The 17,216-nt window shown below is 40.9% G+C and overlaps 1 protein-coding gene across 1 annotated transcript; it reads right to left on the minus strand.

Moving 5' to 3' along the window:
* Positions 1-181: 181 nt before the first annotated feature.
* On the minus strand, positions 182-16,695 carry LOC146978682 (neurocalcin-delta B). Its single transcript, XM_085791540.1, has 4 exons — positions 16,461-16,695; positions 4,857-5,299; positions 2,897-3,002; positions 182-2,454 (listed from the first exon to the last, which is right to left on the minus strand). Exons 2-4 carry the CDS (start codon positions 5,232-5,234, stop codon positions 2,360-2,362), a joined length of 579 nt encoding a protein of 192 aa, XP_085647666.1. The 5' UTR covers positions 5,235-5,299; positions 16,461-16,695; the 3' UTR covers positions 182-2,359.
* Between the last annotated feature and the right edge of the window lie 521 nt (positions 16,696-17,216).

Genomic DNA, 17,216 nt, shown 5'->3' on the forward strand with positions numbered 1-17,216 from the left:
ATCCAAAAACAGTTGTCAAAAATAATGGTAAGTTTACACCAAAAATTGGGCATATGAATGTGCTAACATTTGTTTATCAGCACTACACATGCATTGACTGATTAACAAACCAGCAATGTCTGAAACTACAATATGTAAACATGTCTATCAGATGCCACATTATGCCTTTATAATAATGAAACACCACTTCCCCATTTTGCCTTTATTAGATTAACAAAATGGACATCCTACACAGAACACATAATGCAAGTTAACAATACAAAATCTACAAAATGATACAGTGACAAAGTTCTTTTGTTCAACAGGTAACAACTGTACAGTATAAATGGATACAATACTGTGTTTTTTTTTTCCTTGTATTTATTCACCTACATTTGGCACTTGACCACACGATGCTACTGGAGTGAAATGTGGGGCTGAAGTACCAGATCGTCTTCTTGAAATGTGCAGAAGCCCACAGGATTTACCGTACTACAACTGTTTTGTTTGTTTGTTTTTTTTACCCCTCCCACTGTCTTTGTTCGTCCACCTGTGAAAATGACCAAACCTCATGTTGTTTCCAGAGCAGCAGGGACACACAGGTGGAAATCAAACAGGATGGAAATAGCAAAGCGCTATCAGTAAATCCTGGAAGTGGACAGTGAAGTTTTGGTGGATGTGGCGTTTACTCGTTACCAACGTCAGTGCTTTGTTCTGCCAGTTAAGTGGCTGTTTCTGTGCGTCATACTCTTAAAGACAATTGTCTTGTCCATCGTCACTGTAGCACCCAATTTATCTTACAGTTACAACTGTGTTGTATTTGAAATTGGGTGCACAGACATATATTTTCATTACCGTTGCAGATGAAGTGTATAGTACGACTGTTTACACACCGTTAATGCACAGTATGCGAAAAACGTCATGATTGCCAACGCTTACAGGGAGATATGAAGTCGGCCGTGGTGGAGTGGAGCGGGGATCAAATAGTGAGATCTGAAGCTATTTTCTCGGTTAAAAGGGGAAGAGAAGCTACATAAACTAAATGTAGCAGATAATGTTCAAAGCTGGATGCATAGCAATATGTGTGGTCCTCTCCTTTTTTTTTCTTTTAACATCTCTAGCATAAATATGAGTGAATATACTGTACAACTTTTCTTTCATATCATATTTGTCAAGTAAAAGAAAAATAAAATGTTAATAATCACATTCCAATAATTTATACGTCAAAATTTTTTAAAGTGAATCTCTTCCATTGTAGCGAATCGCCACAATGTTATCACAGAGTAAAAGAATATATAAGTACATACTATATATTCATATGACATCTAATGTTTCTTTTTTTGCTTATACATTTGTTGAATCATAGTTGAAGAGAGAATCACAGCTCAGTTTCATATGCATATGTCAAGTTCATGTATATCAGTGAAATGAGTGAGTGTGTGTTATTGTGTGGATGTATACTGTATATGTGTGTGTGTGTGTGTGTGTGTGTGTGTGTGTGTGTGTGTGTGTGTGTGTGGACACAAAACTTGGCATAAAAAGTCACTTTCAAAGAACAGATTGCATAATCTGTAGTCAGAATATTCCCCTTCATTCAGAAATCTGAGTCAGTTTTGGTTTTGATGTAACATTCCTCCACAACAAACATTAAAAACAAAGTCGTTCATCCCTTCTAAAAGTTCTGCTATGATTAAAAAAACGTTTCCCAGATCTCCAGTCTACATAGCCATACTGCAAGCTGTGAACACTTGTAGTCCCAGACTCACGTTCTTCATTTCATCCAGTGTCAACACGGAGTTAGATTGTAATACTTTGGAGAAGATCTGTCCGTTGTCACACAACAACCCAAATCAGTTAGAGATAACAAGCATGATTCCTTTAAATCAGGAATGATGCTTTGAAAAAAAAAACAACAACAACAACAAAAAAAACATAAAAGATAAAATAAAAACAAACAGCGAACTTGGATTCGGCTCAACGTACCTCATGAATCTGTGGGATTATCCTCGCTGGCTGTGCTCTCAGACAGAGATAGCACAGCTTTGATTCAGTGTTTAACAAGTCCTTGATGGGATTTCAGTCCATGGAGTTATTTGTACCATATATGAGACCCATGTTGTCTGCAGCTTTCGACCAGACATAGAGGCACATGTACAGAATGTGCATGTGTGTGTGTGTAAGGTAATATATGCATCGGCTTTGGTATTTGTAGTATGTCAAGTTGCGTGTTATCCATCTGTGTATAAATATATGTATATGTGTGTGCGTGTGTGCATGTGCCTCTACAGCTCATATGTCAGTCATCTCAGGTGGGTCAGCTGGGAGAGATTTTGAAAATGTGTTAAATTAAATCAAAATATGTTGGGAAAAGTCCAGTTTTCTACTGCCCAGCACTGCTGGGGTCACACTGCAGCAGCCGGACGATGGAGGGGTCGCTCTTTGCACCCTCAACAAACTCCTCAAGAGACAGTTTACCTGTAGACAGAGAGAGAGAGTGTATGTTTAGTGTATGTTTATTCAATGCAGTGTACAGTGTAAAATCAAAGAACAGAATAGATATCTTCCAGGCAGTGATGTTGTTTAATCAAGTTGTATTTATAGCAATGATTTTTCTTTTTTTCCCCTTCATTCATAGATATTGATTGACCTTATGTCTGGTTTTCTATGCATCTTCAGACAGCTACAGTGAATGTTGTGGTGGCTCTGTCCTCCAGTTTATTTAACTGTAGTTACAGCAGAAGCAGTATTTTATAATAGAGTATTGTCCGATTTCTCCTGTCCTCCATATTCTATTCATATTCTTTAAATTACTGTCAGCTCTGGGCTTTAAAGCAACACTATGTTACAACTTCTTTTTCAGCTTTTTCAAAGGGAATCACTGCAGCAGACAGAGTTTGAGGCACTGAGAAACTCTCACCGTCTCGATTTGTGTCCATCTGCCTGAAGATCTTGTCTGTGCGTTTCTCAGGTGTGGACTCGTCCTCAGGCATCTTCATCACAGAGGAAACCATCTTGTAAATGGCCTGAACCACAGAAAAAACAGAGGAGAAAGGGAAATCAGAAACAAAAAGGACTCTGACAAGAACTGAGATTTCTCTCAATTTGTGCACTTTTATATGTTTTATAGCGGTCATTCAGGGCAGAAACATAACTGTTTAGCTGCAGGGGAAAAAAAACATATATATAATCCATCAACCAACTAATCTCTTCTGGGAGGCTGTGAGATAAAGTATTACTTTCGTTTATGTTCGGCTCTGCTGCCTGATTTCCTTGCTCAGAAACGAACAGGAAGTATAAATGTTTAAAAGAGGTACTTGAGTGTTTTTCTTTTCTCTTTAATGGACAATGACTCAAGTAAAGAGAGCCGAGTTTTATTCGCTGTTTAGGTTTCCTGAAATATCATGTGTTAATATTCCTGATCCATATCAATGGAGCTGAAATGGAGGAAACCATTTATCAAAATAAAGAATCTAGCAATAATACAGCAATAACTCAAAAGACTTGAACATCTATTGTTAAAAAAAGCCCAGCTACTTTCAATCTTGAGAAAACATCAAATACGATTCAAATAGATGCTGCTGCTGCTGCTGCTGCTGCGAACAATATTTCAACCCTATGTCTGGCTGTGAAAAAACACATTTAGAGAAACGGCTGCACTAAAGGAAAACTTGTTTTTCATTTTCTACTCTGTCACTCCTGTACCATCATCACCTCCCACCCCTGCTCTCTGTCCTCTGCCTCCGTCCCTACGATAACAAACACTCACCACAGAAATGCTGCACAACTTCCCCTAATAACAGTTTTGACACGTCCTTCAAATCACGTCTCTGTCAATACAGTGACTGTGCACCAGAGCAGCTGGATATATGGCTTTAATGACTTTCATTATCAGACAGTTTGCTACCGATTAACTTTTTGTTATTAATTAGGTGATCAGCCATAGCCACAACATTTAAGGTATTTAATTACTTATAACAATAAATGAAAAGTGAGCAGCTCTTGACTAATTACTTTAATACATACATTCCTGTATATAAACTCAATTTATCAGTGTTAATGTGGGGGAAAAAAGTGACGCTATTGTTATTTTGGTACTTATTTTACACAAACTATGAATGATAAAATAATAAATAGGTATATTAAATGAATTCATAAAGAAATAAATGTATCAAGAAAAACAGTATTGTATTCTGAGTAAATGTACAACTATATCCACTGTTAGTGTTTTTATATAAAGCATAATAACTAGGTGAGTCTGTCATTAGATGCTGCTCTATAATAGGCTGATGGATATTTTTTTATAAATGCATTGGGACATAATAAACACATTAACACACCAACTCACTTTACACACACATTTTAAAATGTGGACCAGTGACTTGCAGAATGGCTTCACACATTCTTTGACACTCGGCTCGATTTAGTAGCGCGATGTGTGATGTAACAACAACATGTGTGAGGACTCGGAGTTGCGTCGTGGTGCGTTTGTATCTGACAGAGGTCTGAGCATCAGAGGGGGGCCGCTCCCTGCTAGAAATACACCACCGCCGCGGCTTATTTAGCTACATCTCAGGACCCGAGAGGAGCTGCTGCTGCTGCTGGTTTCTAAAATTACACAGCAGCTGGTTTCCCCCCGCTGTGGTGCAGCCCAACGGTGCACAACACAGACGGCAGAAGGATATATGATGTAGCAGCTGTAACGGGAGCAGTTTAACTACTGGGTAGGATGATGTTACCATGACGGCATAGCGAGGGCTATGCAAAGCCAGAGAGACAGAGAGTCTGAAGGGATGAGAGACGGAGGGATGGAGGGAAATAAATAAATGAATGAATGAATGGAGGAGAGCAACAGATCGCCACAGCAGAGAGTGACCCACCGATACAATCTCCAGCATCTCCGCCTTGCTGATGTATCCGTTCCCGTCCAGGTCGTACATGCTGAACGCCCACTTCAGCTTCTGGTCCAGTCGGCCGCGCGAGGTCACGCTGAGGGCGATGATGAACTCCCTGAAGTCTATGGTCCCGTCCCCGTTGGCGTCGAACGTGCGGAAGACGTGCTCGGCGAACTTGGACGCGTCTCCGTACGGGAAGAAGTTGGCGTAGATCTTCTTGAACTCCTCCATGGAGAGGGCGCCGCTGGGGCAGTCCCGCAGGAAGCCCTTGTACCACTCGGTGATCTCGTGCTCGGTGAAGTCCGTGTTGTCCATCAGGTCCTGCATGACGTCGGGACGGAGCTTGCTGTTCTGTTTGCCCATGGTCGCTGCTTGTGTTGAGGCTGTGGCTGGTGTGTGTGAGGGCGCCGGCGCGTTAGGACTGACTGCTGAGGACGGAAAGGAGAGACAGACAAAAGGTCGTTAGTAATCATCCACAATGACCTCAGCCCTTTTTTTTTTTTTTACACAAAAAGTACCAACCCACATTAAACATAAAGTAATCGAATTAACTCTCCTGTTCATATAACAAACCTTTCATAAAACACCAACACAGTTCAATCTCACAGACTCCAACGACAATAAAAAACAAAAAAAATACACATTTGAACATGAACCTGTATGAGATAAAAAGGAGTTATATTTCACATAGTAAATACCATACATAGACAAAAAGCTTCAGGAGCTATCGTCTTACCTCCTCTGCTTCAAAATGACCTGTGAGACTAATGAGATGGGAGTGGACCGACTTTATAAAGTGTTCTCGCAGACAGAGCCGTCACTGAGTTTGTCCTGAGCACCTTGAATTAGAAAATGACTTACGCCTTTTAGAAATCAATGTGACAGCTCCTGCAGGATGGGAGGGTATCGGTTTAGTTTACTTTAGATCTTTTTATCTGAATGATCTGGATTAGTTCATTTATATTTTCAGCTGCCACGTTGTTCATGTTTTTTTCTTATTTTTGGAGCTCATTAACTGGAGTCATTTTAATCCATTCTGGTCTTATCTTTTTCATTTTGTTTGTTTCTGTTTCATGACAACTGCAAATAACTGTTATCGCGAAAAGCAGCAGATAAAGGAAAAGCAGAAAGGCAGTGTGGTGTTGTGCAGATGCAAGAGCCAAGCTGATTCTACTATGCACGTGCAGAATGAGACCACCAAATGTTGTCAAGGTGCAAAGCTGCCAGACGCACGACAACCACACCCATTCACCCACACACACACACACACACACAGACACACACACACACAGACAGTTGATAACCCCAAAAAGCGTACCAGCTCAGCTGTGCTCACGTCTCTGCAGATGCAGCTTCCACTTCCTGCAGGAACTCTGATGCCTCGATACACACATCCACATCCTCCGTATTAATAGCCGAGATAGTTTATTGACCTCGTTTGGTGACGCATTTCAAAACAAAATCTGCAGGCGGCCTGCGTCGCTGAAAATCTCAAGTCCAATTTGACTGAAGTGACGCCACTGAGCCGTGTCTGACAAGAGTCACATTCCTCTGTAACCCAGTGTGATCACGGAGTCTCGACGCTCAACAGAGGATGCACTTCATCATCTAACCCTGCAGCTAATGTACTTTGCACTTTTCCCCCTGTCGGACCGCTCGCTGCTGCTGAGCTGTCCTGGCCGAAGACAAGAGGGAAGCTGTTCTAAGCTTAGCCGAGGATAATGGCAGATAAAATCAGCTATGTCAGGTCAGGCCACAGCAAATTACAGCACAGGTAGCCCGTTCCAGGAAGGAACGTAACGATCCATCGCCTCGGAGTTTCCAGTCAACGTCTGCAGTTTCTCTTACTTTGTTTAAAGACCTTAGAGCCAAAATGTGCAATGGGGTAGTTCATAAAATATACTGAAACAAACAAACATCTACACCTAAATTGAGCCTGACCCATTCTGTAAAGGTTTCTCAGGATCATTATCTATTTACTGATCCTCACTCTCGCACATATTTACATTCCTGTTTAAACAACAAGACTATGCAAAATTGTAGACAGTTCTTCATCCCATTCACTCATTTCGATGATCCAAGGCCGACTCAGAAAGGAGCCATGTCCTGTTTGCTCCCCTGGAAAAGCTTCAGCACAAATAGGTCTTTGCTAATGAAAAATGAATTTAGCATTAATGAAAAGTGCTGTTGCTGCTGCTGCTGTGTCAACACTTAAATAAAACTGTCAAAAAACTACACGTCGTGCAACACACAAGCAGAGGGTAATGGAAACAAGACTATTACAAACCAATTTATCTGGCAACGCTGGCATTTTAAGTGAAACTGTGCACAAATATTTGCAAAGGAAGTGGGTCCAGTCGGATTTAAATTGCCTGCTGCATTTTCATTAGACGTGTTAACTGCTATCTGCCCGGGCTCCGTCCTCGTCCGCATGTTCTCCACTCACACACACGCACTTGTTCCATAAACAGCCAACTATAATCCTTTAATTAACTCAGGGTAAACAATGAGCTCGAGCAACGCAGCAGCCACCTCTAATGAGTTCCCTGCTGTTACCTATAGTTCACTTTAATGCCGGCGTTGACGGCGAGAGCAGCGTGAAGAGGAGATTTAACACCTGTTTTACTCGCTCATCGCTCCAGGGACGAAACAAACGAGCAGCTACGCAGCGGGCGGCTGACTGGGAGTCAGTCTGGGCTCAACGCAGACAGAGAGGCACCTGATGTTTTGATAGACGGGGGTGGAGGGATGGTGAAGAGGCTGGAGTGTGTTTTGTCATGTTATACATGGATTTAATGTGTACCGTTAATTTACCACTGAACCGTTAGACTCACTGTGTTGTACCTAAAAGACTGTTTTTGCTCCGATGTAACAAATAACATCACACTGTGATACTGTTGAAGCTGAGCCGAGTATTGACAAGAATCTGGTGATACTGTACACAAGACAATATAATTGAAACTCTCATAGTATAAAGAACACACAGCGTTATGTGCACTAACAAATGTAATAAAAATCTATTTAGTGTTTGTATTTCACAGCAGAGCTCCAGACTGACTTTCTGCATTGGTTGCACTGGTGCGCCTAACCTTTTTTTGGGGGGGGGTGCACCAGCCCAAAATTTAGGTGCACCCAAATTTTTCATTACATTTCATTATGCTCTCCATGACTGACTTTCATATAATGTGAATGATTTTTAAACAAGAATAAGGTGTAGAAAAATAAAGTGTTTAAAGTGTTTCACTGCACTGAAATTGAACATTATTATCATTAGTTGTAGCAATAGCTGTAGTATTATTAGTAGCCTACTGGTATCTAATTCTCCATTAACGTTTTATGTTCTTACATGTTAAGCGCTGGGTGTAATGTCACACACACTGATTTATTTATTCCCTTCCTTATTTTTCTATGCTTTTCCCACCTCTTCATATTCTTGTCGTTTACTCTGGCCTCATATTTTTGCACTTCACAGCACCTCTGAACTTTCCCTAGAGTTTATTTCTCCAACTTTCCTCGTCTGACAACTTGTTTGCAGCCACCCTGCCTTCATTAGGACGGTGTCGGAGGTTTCTACTTCCCTCACAGCCTCCCTGCTAATCAGTCACGTGACTTCCCCATAGATAGACGACATGTGTATATGAAAAACAACAAAACCACCATTTCTCCAGTTGAATTAAGCCAATCAACCAGCCCATGTCATCCTGGCAACCTTCACTCATTTCATTCAGAAAGCCACTCTTTGTGTGGCGTTCGGTGACTGGTCTGTCACATACTCTGCAATCTGCACTTTAAGTGCTTAATGGATTGTGGAGCGTCTCCATGATTACCGAGGCCACGTTGCCATGACAACTGACCATCGTCGCCTCTTGTTTATTTTGGCAACTAGAAGGCAAGAAAACATATTACTTTACATTTTAAAAAAAACAATTTGTGCAGAGAGTGGCGGCTTGTTAAACTGTTTTGCTTTTAGCTGCGACAGAGCCAAATTAAATGTTTCTCTCTCTACGTTACTCTAAAAGAGGGGGGGGGGGGGGCATTGATTAGTGTTGGTCTCAATAGCTTCACAGCAACAACACAACATGAGCTACAGGACATATTGAGTAAATATTTAAGCAAGTTTACATTGATCTGATGCAGATTTTTCTTCCAAATGTTTAGTCTATAAAATGTCAAAAAATAGACAGAGAAAAAAAACAAGGTGACATCTTATAATTACTTCTTCTTTCTTGCCCAATTGTTTAAAAGCAGCAAATCACAGTCACATTTTTAGCAGCTGGAATTAAGTAATGTTTGGCATTTGTGTTGATAAATGTGATAATAATTCATTTTTATGGTTGAAAACACACTATAATGCAGCTTTAAGCAGGTATATTTATAACTTCTCCTGTGAAGACATGTTCTTCACCATTACAACTGTTTTAATATACATCTTTATATTCCTATGTGTACATCAGACAGGTATAGTTGTTGAAAAACATTAATAAACATTTAGGCTATAGCAACTTAAAACCACATTGTAGTGTTATAAACCATTTACTGAATGTTTTCAAAGTATTATGAATGCTGAGTGGTGGTGTTTCTATTTCTATTTAACTGGCTTTTTTAACGACCTCCATGGACAATAACCTGAAGTAACCCCTTAAATGTTTTAATATTTTTGGATTCATTTAAAATCAAAATTTAATGTAACTGAAGACTAAAGCTTGGACGGTGTTCAGTCCTCAGCTCCTCCGGTGCTCCATCCACTGGTGATAACGGAGTAAAGTGAGTGAAATATTAATGAGATTTAATTGGCTCACTAATGCCCCACACCACCACCAGGCCCAGTTAGTTCCTGTCCCTCCCGGCTGCAGTTTCTGAGTGTATATTAAAAGAAGAAGTGATGGGATGAGAGTTCAGACCTCCACCGAACATCCCTTCAACCAGTCATCTTAGGAACTCTGCTATTTCTGGCTCTCCTGAGATCACTGCCTACAATTAACCACTAAGGCTCTTACCTGCTGCTGCTGCTGCTGGCAGACCTGTGACGGCTCTGTTACATAACCCAGGCTTTGACGAGGGGACAGATCACGTGGTTCAAGACGACTTTCTACCTCGACCAGCTCGTAAGGTCAAGAAACAAGTGAGTGAACGCTGGTTTAACCTCCGGAGAGGAGAGCGCGGCCTCAGATAGAGACGGTGGTGACCTCAGCCCGGGTTTTAACCGGCGGAGAACAGGCCGTCACTTTCAGTTTCTAACAACACGGGCAGGACACACATAATCACATAATCATCGTGCACTTTCGGTGTTTGAGCCCTTTAGGAGGGAAGATGGTCTCAGACGGATTTAACCCCTCACAGCCCTGAACAAACAACATCAACCGCTGCTGCTGCAGCACATCGGGATCGAGCACAAGACGACAACAACAAAACAACAACAAGACAACAGTCAGGAGATGAAGGATCAAAAAGAGAGAAGCTCTTAACAACTGCTGATGAGGCGATCTCATTTTCATGTCGGTGAAAAACAAATGCAGAAAAGCATGATGGGTAATGTTTGGGAATGTTCACATTAGTGCCAACACAATAACAAAAGTTTTCCAATATTGTACTTTGGGTGAATATTTTATCCGATAAAATATGTAAGCCTGTGACCACCGAGGCTGAAAAGTTTCCTAATATAATAGTTAAGTATTTCAAATGAAGTTTAAACTATTAATTAACAAATTAATCAATAAATTACTAACATTTATATTATATATTGTGAGGTTTTGACATATTGACATTTTATGGACTAAACGATCAATCACTTTTTCGAGAAAATTGTTTGTTTAAGCACACAATTTGATTGTAAGTTTAAACACTGATCAATAATCAATGCTGCAGGTTCATGTTAGTGAGTATTCAAGCAGTGTGTGTTCACTGACATTGACACTGTCTATTTACTAGTTTAGTACGACTGACACGCAGCAAGTGAAGAAGACAAAGTCCCACAGTATTTCTGTACTTGAACTCTCCTGTGCCGCAGTCGTAAAGTCAGAGGCCTCCTCCACACGACTTCCATCCCAGAACATCTTGTTGCCGCCTTACATAACAGACAGAGGTCTCTCCATTTATATCCTGCAGGTAAATCTTAACCCGGGAGCTCCACAGATAATCCAAGAACAGCGAGAGTGAGCTGGCAGAGCGCCGCACAAAGACTGAGAGGGCCTCCATCACAGACAGTGAGCTGATGATGAACCAACGATACATTCATAATGCAATATGATCCATCTGTGACCAGACTGCAAGAGCTGAGGGCGGCTACTCTCCACCAAACAGGCAAACACTGATGAGACCGACAGGATATGCAATCTGATATTCACCTTCAGGTCAAAATTAAAAATTCACGTTTCATTTGGTCTGTGATAAGATATTTTTAAAAAAAAAATGGATTCACAATTTCCCCCAGCTCAGATCTGACAGAGGCTGCAGCTTAAATTGTGCAGCGTTTTTGATTTCAGAGTGCACCACACACAGAGATGTGATTCTGAGCACCTCAAATAAACAAAAAACAAAAACACAAAACCTCACAGCATCCCTCTTTCTTCTCGACTATCTTAGCAAGTAATCTATATCAGTAATATCACGTTGCTATCACTGCAAGACGTCAGAGTTGTTTTTCCATCACCACGGTCCAACAACTGTCAACAACATCTGATGCAACGTAAACCGGTTTTATGTTGACGTAACTGACAATACTACAATCTCCAATGCGTATTCAGATCAACATTAAACCATAGTTTACTTGTTTATCATAGATGATTTTGCTGTCTTTCTTACTGACCTGTTAATGCCAATAAAGATTGTTCAAAATCAAAGCCATCACAGAAAAAGTGGCAGAAGTCTGTATTAGTGTGTAAAGACTTGTGTTAAGGCTACATCAGATAGTTACTTTTATGACTTAGGCAATCAATCTTAATAGATGTTACCTGGCAGGTTGAGTACATGTTCATTCAGGCAGAGAGCCATTTACACACAATAATTACCTACGGTGACGTAAAAGGTACGACTCCTGATGAAGTTTTCCGGTAATTCAAATGTCTTTTCAAGTACCCCTTGTCAAGAATGTGCAGAAAGTTACAGATTTCAGCTATAAACAACACTGAGTAATGAGTGGTATATTTTGAATAGACCTATTTTAGGCTTTGTGACGCACTTTCTGACCACATCTTGTGAATATCAGAGGGACGGAGCGGCTCTTGGTCCAGAAAAGAGAGGGAAACACTGGACTAGGTTCAAGCAGCTGGGAGGCCTGCAAACTCATTTCCTGTCTTAAGCCAATTCTATACTCACTGTCACTTTATTTTGTTGTGGATGATGAACTGGACTGACATTTGGTGCATGAAAATGAATCATCAAGCCAAAGCAGCGCAGCCTTGTAAGACTACAAAGACGTAACCTTTAGCCTTTTTATTCAAAAGATCAACATCAGTGTCATTCAAGTGCATTGAAGTACAGACAAATAAGACTCTCAACAAACACTGGTGAGATGAGATCCTGTAGCTTGTTGAAGACTTTCAGCTTATTTTCCCTCAAACATAGATTTCATCTACTACCGCTGCATGATGTGAGCAACTGAAAACTGCAGCTACAGTCACAGTGAACATCAACACATCAAAGACACTTCTAACTGAAAGTGCTCCTTAGTTTTGTTCGCTCATACAGTATGAGCCTCATGTGTTAAAAACACACAAAAGATGCAAAAAAGAGAAACTAAAAACGCAGTAAAATGAGTCTCGACCCGTCTGAACTGCACTGGTGACGCTTGTTTCGTTTTGGCTCATATTTTACAAGGTCTAAAACCGGCGACCTGCTCTCTCACCTCGTCACGCCACACACATAACTTCTTCTGACCACAGCTCGGTCGCAATCGCAGGTCTGATTGGCAGACATGTGATCGCCTCCATCGAACACAGTTGCAGCGTGGCATAGCTGTGGGAGCAACCCGCGCTCACGTTACATGTATGGCTGTTCACTGTAGCGTGCTTAAGCAGCTTCTTGAATATCTGGCTGCAACCCTATCTGCCGGGTTATTTTGTGTAAGGTCAGGACTTGGTTCCCTGTTGGACCAACATCTTCAGCTGGAGGTTTTTTATTCTGTTGCTGTCAGGCAAAACTATTATTGGGCAGTCAGTCACTAAAAGAAGGTTAAAGGGCAATTTATGACGACAAATTATTAATATATCCTGGCGAACAGGTTTCCTAAAGTGAGGTAAAAGTAAAAAATAAGATTGTGCAACACCTAAAAGTAAAAAGTGATACCAAGTCTAAAATTGCATCTAATTGCAAAATAATGGAAAGAAAATGTTCAGGTTTAACAGCAATAAGCCAAATTGTACTTTCTTACTCTTCTAACATCCAGTTTACATCCAGTTTAGAGTTGTAACCACTTATCAATGAGTTCATCAGCTATTTTGATAATCAGTTGGTCAATCAAGTGTTTTGTTTTGGGTTTTTTTAGCAAAAATGTGAAACTCTCTGTCTCAAAGGAGGATTTAATATTTTGGGGTCTGGATTGTTTGACTAATTCGTAAATAATTTTTACTTTTTTTAATTTTACATTTCATGACTAAACAAACTAATTGAGAAAATGATTGGCAAGTTGAACTGGTTCCAGTTTCACAGCTTCCTCTATAGCGTCGACAGTTTCAAATCAAACCAAGGCTGAAAGCTGTGTCACTCTTAAAAACAAAAAGTGCATAGCTACAGCTCTAAAAATAGCCATAACTTCCCCTTACACTTTCTAATCTTTGTCTTATATTATATAGTATATCGTAATAGTGTCTTTATTCCTGTGTCTATCTGCCAATTCAGGAGTCATGAGTGAAATCTGAATATTGATGAGTGCTCCAATGAAACTGTCAGTTCTGCTCAGAGAAGTTTTTGTTCAGCAGTCTATAAATGTGATGGGAGTGAAGTGTGAGCTTATAACACAGATTGCAAATGATTTCTCTGTTTGACAGTGTCTTAGGTGATTTCTTCCTTTTCTAAAAAAAAAAAAAAAAAATGTTCCTCAAAATCCCATCCATCCTCTCTTTGAGAAACCTGAGGCAGCAACTTCATCATAATGCGGCACACACGAGCTCCCATTGTCAGCTGGAAAGATTCGTGCGTCAAGGCGCTGCAGAAAACCACAATCATGACAGAGAGGCCATTATGAGGGAACGAACGAGAACAAGATAAAAAGTGTCACTGACAACGACTGTGAGGAGGCAGGCAGAGTCAGGATTGGACAAAAAGAAACTGTCTCACAGCAAATCGTCACCGAGTCAGTGCACGAGACGAGTGCTGTTTGCTTTGCACCGACCATCGAAATGTGAAACGGCCCGTTGTAAAGACAAAGCCTGCAGAGATGGAAATGTCAATCTGTCTGATGACTAAACAACTCCCACCAGTCTCTGTCAGTGATACATAACTGCTGCACAACACACAAGAAACGCTGCTTTCTATCAAAAAAATATCTGCGAGAGGCTAGAAGCAGTTTTCTCTTCTTCATCTTTGAAGCTCCCTCTTGATCTTTTCCTCCTTTAGCTGAATCTTCCACTCATCCTCGCTCTCTCCCGATCACTTTCTCCCCCCCCGTCTGCTTCCTCTTAAAAGGGTCTAATTCTATTCAAAAGAGAAAACCGGCAGCTGCCCAGACGAGCCTAACTACAGAGAGGATGCTGCCAGTGTGGTCGGTCTGGCCCAGAACAAACCCACAAGACACCCACACCAACGAAAATAGATCATCTGTTCAAATTTAGCCAACATTTGTAAGCATTCAGCATCTTGAAATGTTTGGAGGGATGGTTTTGACACTAAGGGGGCTATTATCATGACTCCACCCATGTGTAAGCACCTCCTCGGGTCTTAAGAGTTTTCTTGCCATGTCGTATTTGGACGGACAGCATTGAACGTCATTTCTTGTCATCACTGAGAATCAAACGCAGCAAAAAACAATGTTTACTTCAGAGTCTGTGTGTCTGTTTCCTCTGTCCTCTTCTTTCCTAGGTCTAAATTTTATCATCTGGATCAGTGAACTCGCTTCTCCCTGCGCCAAACATCTATTCCCCCCCCCCTTCTGTCTTTCCACACCTTCACCCTCTCCCTCGTCACCTCTTCGACACTTCACTGCGACCACCAGAGGAAATTCCTCCGTGACAGGTTCCTGTTTACATCCCACATCAAACCACACCAATGACATTCAATTAACCACAAGCCGCCACCAGCTGAGAAAGTAAATATGCACAGGGGGGACGAGTGAGCGAGGCCCCTTAATTCTACCAGCCACTTTAAGAAGCAGCAATCATGTCCTCAGTCTGTTTAATCCTCAGTCCGACTTTAGCTGCTCGTCTGGTGGAAACCTGGACTCAACATGGTCGAATGATGAAGCAATTTAATTTAAGGTTAAAAAAAAACAACCACTCTAATTACTGATTCCTTGAGTTGATAACATGCCACATGCCACAATATGTGACTAGACGCTGCTAAAAGCTGAAAAAGTTCATGTTTTGTATTGTTAATCTTTAATTAACTGAATGAACTAAATTTGTCAACTACTGAAATAGTTCTTGTTAAATGTTTTGGGTTGATAGGCTGCCTGATGAATTGACCAATAGAAGCTCATTGTTAAATATTGCATTAAAATTCAAGTTAAACAACTTAATTACCTCATCTTTGGTTCAGGGAAATTGTGGTGGATCCTTTATATTACCATTGTGTAATTACATTTTCTGTCACACTGAAAATCAATTATTATTTGCTAGTCTAATTAAATGTTTGAGGATGTAAATTTGGAGTCAATATTTTATTTCTCATTATTTTCTCATATGTATTTGTAATTGCAAAAAAAACTGCAGCGCTACAAACAAGCAGTTGTTTGAAAAATGTCAAATGCTCCTTTCACTTTCCTCCCAAATCCTTTAGGCTACTTCTACATTTCTGAGAACTATCCAATAACAATAACATGTAATGTTTGCACTCTGTAATTAAATAAATAAAACACACCTGTGCATTCATTGTCACTGTCCACAATCTGGATAATGACACAGATTATCAACCATGCACATCGATTCACAGAAAACCAAACACTTGCACTCATTCGTCAAGGTAAAGCAGCAGCGGTCTACTTCCTCTCCAGTGACTGACTGATGTGTATTTGCTGAAATGAGATCCCCTGCCTCAGGAATCCTTTTTCACTTCCTGTTCTCACTCATGCTACAATTAAACATGGAGAGAGTGAAGACAACAAAAGCTCCTCTCCAGAGGGTTCATTCAGGACAGACTGAGGCAGAAGAAGCAGCTTCATCCGATTAGAAATGTGGGTAAAGCTTTATCCGCTGCTAGCATCTTGTAAATGCCGCTGCGGACTGCAAACTTGTGAAGGGGAAACAGTGTAAAAAAAAAAAAATACAGTTTGTTTTATGTTATTCAACTCAAGCGGATAGTTGGTAATCGTCCCGACAGCTTCAACCTGTAAACTCAACTCACCTGAGCTGCATGGAAGGAGAGAAAAAAAAGTAACAGGAAGCGGACAAACTGCGAAGGAGGGAGCACAACAGAACAGGCACGTTAGCGACAACTTACCTCGCTTTTACTGTAAAGTTGCTGCTGGTTGCTGTTGTGGAGGGGCCTGTTAAAAAGTCTCCTTATTAATAGTCCATTAGACCTCGTGGCACCGGGAGGTTGACGGTAAAACAAGGACAAAAAGTTTCAGAGAGCGGGGCAACAGGTTGCAGGAGGCTCACAGGAGCAGGAGTTTGCCGGCTGCTCTCGGTTCAAACTCCAGCAGGCTTTTTTCCCTGAGCAGCTGCACACACTCCGCTTAGCCCTGCAGCCTCTCGCCGTGACGTCAAGGCGGGGCGTCACGTGGTGGCGCGGCGACCAATGGGAAGCCGCGTTGTCCTGGCAACAAGAACTCAGAGCTTGAATGGCGATTAGTGTGTAAAAAAAAAAAAGAAAGAAAGAAAGAAATGATCATGGAAGTTTGTTTTCTAGTAAAATAAAGTCACCAAAACATGGATGTAACATGGGCATGAGTGTTTAAAATGTATGTAATAGTGAACAGTGGCAGTGTAGTAAGTGTAGAGAGCTTTATTACTTTTTTCCCTTGTTTTCCTACCTTCCTCTTTTTTTCTCATTTTCTGTGCACTATGTCTATTTACCTCCTTTGCTCTGTTGTTATCCCATCAAATGTATACCAGGGACAATCAACAGTGTTTTTTTTTGTTTGTTTGTTTTTTGCCTTAAAAAAAAAAAGTTATTTGCCTAATTTGCGTAACATCCTCTTGACTCCAAGTCCAGTTGCTTTTTCTGGTCTCTTCCACCATCTCACAGTCAGTC

This window comes from Trachurus japonicus, chromosome 11 (genome assembly GCF_045865225.1).
Source record: "Trachurus japonicus isolate A0001 chromosome 11, Traja_1.0".
NCBI classification, from domain to species: Eukaryota; Metazoa; Chordata; class Actinopteri; order Carangiformes; family Carangidae; genus Trachurus; species Trachurus japonicus.

What these genes read in the sequence shown, in the direction of transcription:
- LOC146978682 (XM_085791540.1), bottom strand. Translation starts at nt 5,234, where the DNA reads ATGGGCAAACAGAACAGCAAGCTCCGTCCCGACGTCATGCAGGACCTG. An exon ending in AGATGCTGGAGATTGTATCG is followed by an intron (nt 3,003 to 4,856) that starts GTGGGTCACTCT and finishes TCTGTGGTTCAG; the next exon opens with GCCATTTACAAGATGGTTTC. An exon ending in GATGGACACAAATCGAGACG is followed by an intron (nt 2,455 to 2,896) that starts GTGAGAGTTTCT and finishes CTCTGTCTACAG; the next exon opens with GTAAACTGTCTCTTGAGGAG.